This window comes from Heterodontus francisci, chromosome 19, assembly GCF_036365525.1.
Source record: "Heterodontus francisci isolate sHetFra1 chromosome 19, sHetFra1.hap1, whole genome shotgun sequence".
NCBI lineage: Eukaryota > Metazoa > Chordata > Chondrichthyes > Heterodontiformes > Heterodontidae > Heterodontus > Heterodontus francisci.
This window is the reverse complement of record NC_090389.1, coordinates 92,280,787-92,289,773: the sequence shown is the minus strand read 5'-3', so window position 1 is coordinate 92,289,773 and position 8,987 is coordinate 92,280,787. Positions and strand designations below refer to the sequence as shown.

General features: G+C 42.8%; 1 protein-coding gene across 6 annotated transcripts in view; it reads right to left on the bottom strand.

The window, feature by feature from the left end:
- Nucleotides 1–438: 438 nt before the first annotated feature.
- Nucleotides 439–8,987, bottom strand: part of LOC137380305 (transcriptional regulator QRICH1-like) — a 77,374-nt gene continuing 68,825 nt past the window's right edge. For 5 of the 6 annotated variants that reach the window (XM_068052220.1, XM_068052218.1, XM_068052216.1 and 2 more), the window contains exons 8-10: nt 8,481–8,632; nt 3,081–3,171; nt 439–1,248 (exon numbers count right to left, since the gene is read on the bottom strand). In XM_068052220.1, the coding sequence (XP_067908321.1) occupies nt 1,059–1,248; nt 3,081–3,171; nt 8,481–8,632 (433 nt within the window). In that variant the 3' untranslated portion in view covers nt 439–1,058. The remainder of the gene's footprint in view (nt 1,249–3,080; nt 3,172–8,480; nt 8,633–8,987) is intronic. The other variant, XM_068052217.1, reaches the window with a different exon arrangement.

Here is an 8,987-nt window from a genome sequence, read left to right as displayed (position 1 = left end):
TCCCAAAATAAAGTTACTGTATCTTTACACCATGACTGTGATATTTAAGTATCACAATAAATACAGTACTAGAATTAATGCCAGATTACTAAGTCATAATGTTATAGCATCCTCAGATATCAATAGTGCCTTAGCCTGACCATGGCAGTAAAGGAGAAGCAACCAGTGGACTGGAATTGATGATCAGAAACAAAATGAAAATGATTTGACCTTTCACTTTAAGAGTTTTAACGATTAACATATGTATACCAAATGATATACAACCAGCCAACCAAAGTAATGAGCACTGTACACATGAAATGAGCAAGTGCAAGATGGCCCCTCCCTCTTCCCCGAGGTGTATACTTCATTTTGCCACAATTAAATCTCGCTGCATAATCCTAGGCTGAAAGAGTTGCTTGCTGTGTTGTACAGACTATTAGAGAAGGAATACAGAGAAACAGAAAGTTCTCTTTATAATGGTACACGAGTATATTACAATAATTTCTCTGTGCACTTTGCCTGGAGTTGAGGCCTCTGCACAAGGCCAGATGTGTGAAAAGTCTTCAGTTCTAGTCACTGTCTAAAAACATCATTTTTTTTTTTAAGTATTGAAAAATTATTTAATTATATAAACCTTCATCAGCTTTTCATTCTCCCTTTCATGTCAAATTCTCTTCAGTGGAGGCCCAGTTTAAGCCAGCAATTGGCAGAAACAAGTCTGTCTCACACCAATCACATGATGAGTTCACCCTGAGGGTTTCGGCAGTCCTTGTGTTGGAGTTCATGACAAGGGTTTCCAAATGTCAACAAGACTTTCTTTATCCACAAAATGCTGCAACAGGTTCAAAACAGAAAATAAAAATCAAATCGCCCACTTGAGAAAAGTAGTTGCCAGACTCCTTGTATCTGGTAGCAAAACCCGATTATACTATATTATCCACAGATATACATCTGATGACACTTTCCTGAAACCTCTGAAGACTTTGTTGAAGCTGCACGGATACGTGGCTGAGCGATCTCTATGTTGCTCGTAGTGCACAAGGTGCATTCCTTTCTCCTCTGTTTCCAGCCAGGGTTTAGTGCAGGTTCGCAGTAGCTATGGTAAAAGCTTCCTGGATCTCTCGCACTGTCAGAATCCGTGTCAACATCTGTTCCATGTGTTCCTTGCTGATTGGCTGGGTGGAGTACCAGATCGGGCTGTTAGGTGCCACCACTGGCTCAGGTGTCAGGTAAAAGGTGTCGTTCCTGCCCTTAACACTCTGGGGACTGAAACAAGATATTACTGCAGGTTATTCAGGAAAAACAGAATTCTTCCCTCATCTCTTAACACATAGGAATTTTCCTCATAGGTTCCCTTTTTACTGTATTTAATGCAATCGTTTCCCCATGTATTTAATAACTGTACAGAAGCATTGTGTTTGGCAGATAAGCTACGAATGTCTGGTTTCCAGGAAGAGATGAACATTGTTTTCCCCTGCAATGATGTGAGGCATTTCATTCAGTTTGCCAAGAGCAGACCTCAACTGGCAGTCAATTAGTATCAGGTAGCCTGGGGGTGGGGTGGGCACAGGGCAGGGTTTAAACTGACTCAGTTCTGGTATCCATACTCGTAAAAAAAAAGGATGTAGGAGAACTAGAGAAAGTGCAAAGAGATTTTACAAGCATAGTACCAGAAATGAGAGATTACAACTATCAGGAAAGATTGATCCAGGCTGAGGCTTTTTTCATTAGAAAAGGAAGATTTAGAGGTGATCTGATAGAGGTCTTTAAAATTATGAATGAGCTGGACAGGCTAGTGGACAGAATGTTTCCACTTGTGGGAGAATCCAAAACTAGGGGTCATAAATACTAGACACTAATAAATCCAATAGGGAAATTAGATATTAGAGTGATTGGAATATGCAGCTCCCTACCACAGGAAGTGGTTGAAGCAAATAGCTTAGAGCCTTTCAAAAGGAAATTAGATGAGTACATGAGAAAAGGGAATAGAATAGGGATGCTGAAAGGTTGAGATGAGGTAGATGCAACTGGAGACTCATAGGGAGTATAAACACCAGCACAAACTAGATGAGTCAAACGGCCTGTTTGTGCTGTATATTTTATGTAATTCTATGCAAATGGTCTGTGTCTGACTTTCTTCTAGTTAGCATGACATCTGATGCTAGCAGAGATACAAAAATATTCAGAGGCTCCTTGGTAGTGTTTAACCACATAATATGAGCGACCATGTTAGAAAGATCACGCTCACATTGAGGATTAGGATGGAAGAAACAAATGTTTTTCACACTGAGGAAAAACATTTGCATTAACGAACGCTTGTACTTGACATGAAACACGTGCCAGTTTTTCATCACCCAAGACAGCTGGAATCTGCCTTCCAAAGTCAAGGTGGTCAAGAGACAGTACTCCACGTATTCCAGTAAGCAGTGGCAAGGCTTTTCTGTTCAATTCTTGGGTCTCACCACATGTACCCAGATATTGGAGAGGTAAAGGAGCACTCATAAGGGGTAAGAGGTCTGCTTATGGGGGTGGCTGGTGATGCTGACCAAGGATTTTTTAAAAATCCTTTCTCAGGATGTGGGTGTCACTGGTAAGGCCAGCATTTGTTGCCCATTCCTAATTGCCCTTGACAACTGAGTGGCTTGCTATGCCATTTAATTCCAGAGTCAGTCACATTGCTGTGGGTCTGGAGTCACATGTAGGCCAGACTAGGTAAGGACAGCAGATTTCCTTCCCTAAAGGACACTGGTAAACCAGAAGGGTTTTTACAACAATTGACAATAGTTTCATGGTCATTAGGCTAGCTTTTAATCCTAGATTTATTAATTGAATTCAAATTTCACCATCTGCTGTGGTGGGATTCGAACCAATGTCCCCAAAGCACTGACCTAGGTCTCTGAATTATTAGTCCAATGACATTACCACTATGCCATCACCTCTCCCTTATTGCTAAAAGCCAGAAGCGTAACAGGAGATATTAATAAATCTGACCCAGTTTAAAGTCACAAAACAGAAGCAATAATCACTGGGTTGCAGCAGCTTATCCCTTAATGTACAGGTATATTCTGAAAAGTTAACGAGAATGCAAATATTCTCACCATTTAAAGAGGTAGAAGTCGTAGAGTTTGATGGGACAGCGCAGTGGGTTCTCTGGGTTCTCAGACTGCTCTGCATACATATCATCTGTAACTGAAACAATGAGATATTTCAGGCTATAAATCATTAGAGAATTGTAGAATAGTGCAACACAGGAGACCACTTGGCCCATCAAGTGTGTGCTGGCTCTTTCAAAGGGCAATTCAGCTAGTCCCACTCCTTCACGCGTTCCCCATATCTTTGCAACTTTTTGTCCAAGTATTTACCCAATTCCCTTTGAAAGCTACTATTGAATCTGTATCCAGCACCCTCATTGGGTAGTGCATTCCAAATCCTAACAAGACAATGGAATATACAATGGATGGTAGGACCCTAGGGAGTACAGAGGGACCTTGGGGTGCTTGTCCATAGATCACTGAAGGCAGCAGCACAGGTAGATAAGATGGTTAGGAAGGCATATGGGATACTTGCCTTTATTAGCCGAGGCATAGAGTATAAGAGCAGGGAGGTTATGGTGGAGCTGCATAAAACGTTAGTTAGGCCACAGCTGGAGTACTGTGTACAGTTCTGGGCACCACACTATAGGAAGGATGTGATTGCACTGGAGAAGGTGCAGAGGAGATTCACCAGGATGTTGCCTGGGCTGGAGCATTTCAGCTATGAAGACAGACTGAAAAGGCTAGGGTTGTTTTCCTTGGAGCGGAGAAGGCTGAGGGGGGACCCGATTGAGGTGTGCAAAATTATGAGGGGCATTGATAGGATAGATAGGAAGAAACTTTTTCCCTTAGCGGAAAGGTCAATAACTAGGGGGCATAGATTTAAGGTAGTGGGCAGGAGGTTTAGAAGTGAGTTGAGGAAGAATTCTTTTCACCCAGAGGGTGTTTGGAATCTGGAACACACTGCCTGAAGGGGTGGTAGAGGCAGGAACCCTCACGACATTCAAGAAGTATTTAGATGAACACTTGAAACACCATAACATCCAAGGCTACGGGCCAAGTGCGGGGAAATGGGATTAGTTAGTCCTGTAAAACTCATGACTCTATAAAGCATAAAAAAGCTTTTCCCCATGTTGTCCCTGAATCTTTTGCCAATCACCTTAATTTTTTATTTATTTCGAGATACAGCACTGAAACAGGCCCTTCGGCCCACCGAGTCTGTGCCGACCATCAACCACCCATTTATACTAATCCTACACTAATCCCATATTCCTACCACATCCCCACCTGTCCCTATGTTCTCCTACCACCTACCTATACTAGGGGCAATTTCTAATGGCCAATTTACCTATCAACCTGCAAGTCTTTGGCTGTGGGAGGAAACCGGAGCACCCGGAGAAAACCCACGCAGACACAGGGAGAACTTGCAAACTCCACACAGGCAGTACCCGGAATCGAACCCGGGTCGCTGGAGCTGTGAGGCTGCGGTGCTAACCACTGCACCGCCCATTAACTTACATGTCCTCTGGTTATCAACCCTATAGCCACTGAAAACAGTTTCTTTATCTACTCTAACTAACCCGTCATGATTTTAAACACCTCGAAAAAGCCTCCTCTTCAGTGGCAGCCGTGGCTCAGTTGGTAGCACTCTCGCCTCTGAGTCACAAGGTTCTGGGTTCAAGTCCCAATCCAGTATGTGAGCCCAAAAACCAATGGTGGCCCTACAGTGCAGTACTGAGGGAGTGCTGCGCTATCAGAGGTGCCATCTGTCGGATGAGACGTGAAACCAAGGCTGTTGTTCCTTTCAAGTGGATGCAAAAGATCCCATAGCACTATTTCAAAGAAGTGCAAGCGAGATAGCCTCAGTGCCCTGGCCAATATTTAGCCCTCAATCAACATGAAAAAAGAGATTATTTCATCACTGCTGTTTGAGAGAGTTTGCTATGTGCAGGATGACTGGCACGTTTCCTACATTAGAATGGTGACTACACTTCAAAAAGTACTTCATTGGCTGTAAAGTGCTTTGAGTCATCCGGTGGTCGTGAAAAGTTCTATATAAATGCAAGTCTTTCTTTTTCTCTTATCCTCTCTGCTATTAGCAGACCACCACCAGCTTCTCCAGTCTATCCACATAACTGTAATCCCTCATCCCTGGAACAATTCTATTAAATGTCTTCTGTACCCTCTCCAGAGCAGTCACACCATTCCTAAAGCATAGCGTGCAGAATTAGATAACACCAATAGGTTTAGTGATATAGCTGGAGTAAATATGTTGTTTTGCCCCAAACGTATTGCACCTCAGTATGTTAGCTTGCATCACACTTCAACCCTGTGGGGTCTATCAGGTCAGAGTAATTTATGGTACAGGAGGCCATCTGGCCCATCCAGTTCATGCCAGCTCTCCACGGAGCTTTTCAGTCAGTCCCGCTCAATCCCTGTAGCCTGTAGGTCTCAAAGCAAGATTTACTTTTTTGGAGGGGGAGGGGAAGAAAGGGAAATACAAATTCTTTCACGTCTCCCAGCAAAGCCAACGGATCCAATTTTGCATTTGACATTAAGTTCAGAGGTATACTAAGTTGTGCAGTTAGAAGCAAGTAACAAAGGTACACATATAAAACCAAAAAGTGCTGGAAAATACTCAGCAGGTCTGGCAGTATCTGTGGAGAGAGAAGCAGAGTTAACATTTCAGGTCAGTGACCCTTCATCAAAACTGCAATCGGACTTGAACTTACAACCTTATGACTAAGAGGCAAGTATGCTACCCAGAGTCATAGCTGACCTCCATAGCAAAACTTGCCAAATGGTCCGTAGCAACTTTAGTGTCATAGAATCATTATGGCACAGGAGGCCACCATTCGGCCCATTGAGTCCATGCCAGCTCTCTGTAGAGCAATCCAGTCAGTCCTGTTCCTCTGCTCTACCCCCATAGCCCTGTAAGGTTATTTCCCTCAAGCGTCCATCCAATTTCCTTTAGAAATCATTAATCATCACCACTTCCACCATCCTCATAGGCAGTGAATTCCAAGAACAGACAAAAACTTGATACTAAGTAACATAAGGAGTATTAGGACAGGTGGTCAAAAAAGTGGGTTTTAAGGAGTGCCTCAAAGAAGGAAACCAAGAGAGAGAGGTGGAGGGGTTTCGGGACAAAATTCCAAAGCTTAGGGCCCAGGAACTTAAGGCATGGCCGCCAATGGTGGAGTGATTAAAATTGGGGACGTTCAGTTGGCCAGATTGGAGGAGTGCAGAGATCTCAGAGGGTTATAGGGCTGGGAGGAGATTACAGAAATAGAGAGGGACAAGGCTGTTGAGGGATCTGAACATAAGGAGGAGACTTTTAAAATCAAGGCTTTGTCGGACCAGGAGCCATTGTAGATCAGCAAGCAGAGGAGTGATGAGTACAGTACAGAAGGGTGTACAGCAAAGGAGGCCATTCGGCTCATTGTGTTTTGCCAGTTCTTTCAAAAGAGCAAGTTTTTCCCATTTCAAGTAAACGCCCAATTCCCTTTTGAAAGTTACTATTAAATCTGCTTCAACCACCTTTTCAGGCAGTGCATTTATAAATCTATCACAAAGACCACCTACTCAGCCATTTATGGCACAGGAGACAGCCATTCAGCCTTATTGAGTCAATGCCAGCTCTCCACGGAGGAATCCAGTCAGTCCCACTCCCCCGCTCAATCCCCATAGCCCTGCAAGTTTATTTCCTTCAAGTGCCCATCCAGTTTCCTTTTGAAATCATTGACTGTCTCTAATTCCACCACCCTGTGGGAAGTGCATTCCAGACCTTAACCACTTGCTGCGTGAAAAAGTTTTTCCTCATGTCGCCACTGCTTCTTTTGACCATTACTTTAAATCTGCGCCCTCTCGTTCTAGATCCTTTTACGAGTGGGAACAGTTTCACCCTATCTACTCTGCCCAGACCCCTCATGATTTTGAATACCTCTATCAAAACTCCTCTCAGCCTTCTCTTCTCCGAGGAAATAGTCCCAACTTCTCCAATCTATCTTTGTAAATGAAGTTTCTCATCCCTGGAACCATTCTCGTGAATCTTTTCTGCACCCTCTCCAATGCTTTCACATCTTTTCTAAAGTGTGGCACCCAGAACTGGATGGAATACTTCAGCTGAGGCCGAACTAGTGTCTCACACAAGTTCACCATTATTTTTTTTTTATTCTTTCATGGGATATGGGCATCGCAGGCCAGGCCAGCATTTACTGCCCATCCCTAATTGCCCTTGAACTGAGTGGCTTGCTAGGCCATTTCGAGGGCATGTAAGAGTCAACCACATTGCTATGGATCTGGAGTCACATGTAGGCCAGACCAGGTAAGGACAGCAGATTTCCTTCCCTAAAGGACATTAGTGAACGAGATGTGTTTTTACAACAATCGACAATGGTTTCATGGCCATCATTAGACTAGCTTTAGATTCCAGATTTATTAACTGAATTCAATTTCCACCTTCTGCTGTGGTGGGATTCGAACCCATGTCCCCAGAGCAATACCTGGGGCTCTGGGTTACTAGTCCAGTGACAATACCAGTACGCCACCGCCTCCCCATTTCCTCGCTCTTGTGCTTTATGCCCCTACAATTAAAGCCTAGGATATTGTATGCTTTATTAACCGCTCGCTCAACCTGTCCTACCACCTTCAATAATTTATGCACATATACACCAAGGTCCCTCTGCTCCCTGGGTCGATGCATATTCTTAGAATATCCAAGGTCTAGTTTTGAACCTGCAACACACGATTAAAGTTCACTCTCTAAAATGGCATTTATAGAGGCAGCAGAAATATTTCACATTATTTTAAGACAGCAATTTTATTTAAAATGAAATGGAAGAGCTTGGTTCAGATGCTTTCCTTTCATATGCAGCTTATTGAACATTTTGAACAAAGCTGACATATCCAGTCCTGCCTGTGATGCACGACAGAAAGCATAAAAAGTGCACCAATTGCATTTCTTCTCTAACATGGACTGATCGTGGCATGGCCCAGTTCTGCAGCAATCTTGCTAAAATAGGATCTGTTAACCTTGAACATTACCAGACAAACCTTCCTATGAATATCATAATACTTTCTCCATATCTTTAGTATTGTGGCAGTAAATAATCAGTGTCCCTGTAATAAATGCATTAGGCAGAGATCGCTGGAATGAAATGGAGTATAAAATAAAATAAAAACAAATTGCTGGAAAGTGAGCAACTGAAAAAAAAAAGACAAGTTGATGTTTTCCCAAGAAGGGGTTCATTTGAAATGTTAATCTGTCTTTTCCCCATGCTGACTGACCCAGTTGTAGAGTCAACATTTGCTGGATTTAAAAAAAAGATCACCAATATTTGCTTTTTTTAAAAACAGAGTTGAACCAGTGAGAGATTATGCAAAAAGTACATATATTTTCTTCAATTCACTTTGTAGTTGCTCCAATGCGTAGTTAACAGTTTAAACTCATCAAAGGACACCGACCTTTTTGCCCCGTTTGGTGCAGGCCCAATGCCTTCAGATAACGAATACTTGTGCTTTTATCCTTGGGATTCACAGGGTTTTTCTTCGTCTGTCGAACCACTTTTGAGAAGGCCAGTTTCATGTGTTGTTCCACAGTCTTTAGCAGGAAGTACCTGAGTGAAAAGAATAAAATCACAGGTCTGTAAAAAATTTTCAGATCCCTGTCCCAAACAGGCTAGTTGTGTAAGAAACAGAGCATTTGCTTCCCAAACAGAAGCTCATTATTTTAAGTCAAGGTTCACCAGCACTCAAGCCCACCTGGCCATGTCTTCAAAGCTCTAGACAAAATTCAGAATTCCACCTAAAGGAGGAGAATGACATTATCTATCTACTCAGCTTCTGCTGCACCCTGTGTTTAAAAAGATTGAAGAGAAACTTTGTTAGCTCAGTACACATCATGGCACAGAAAACAGATTTTTATATTTCCTGATTTCATAGATATGTTTCTTGCTTCCAAGTGACAGCTTC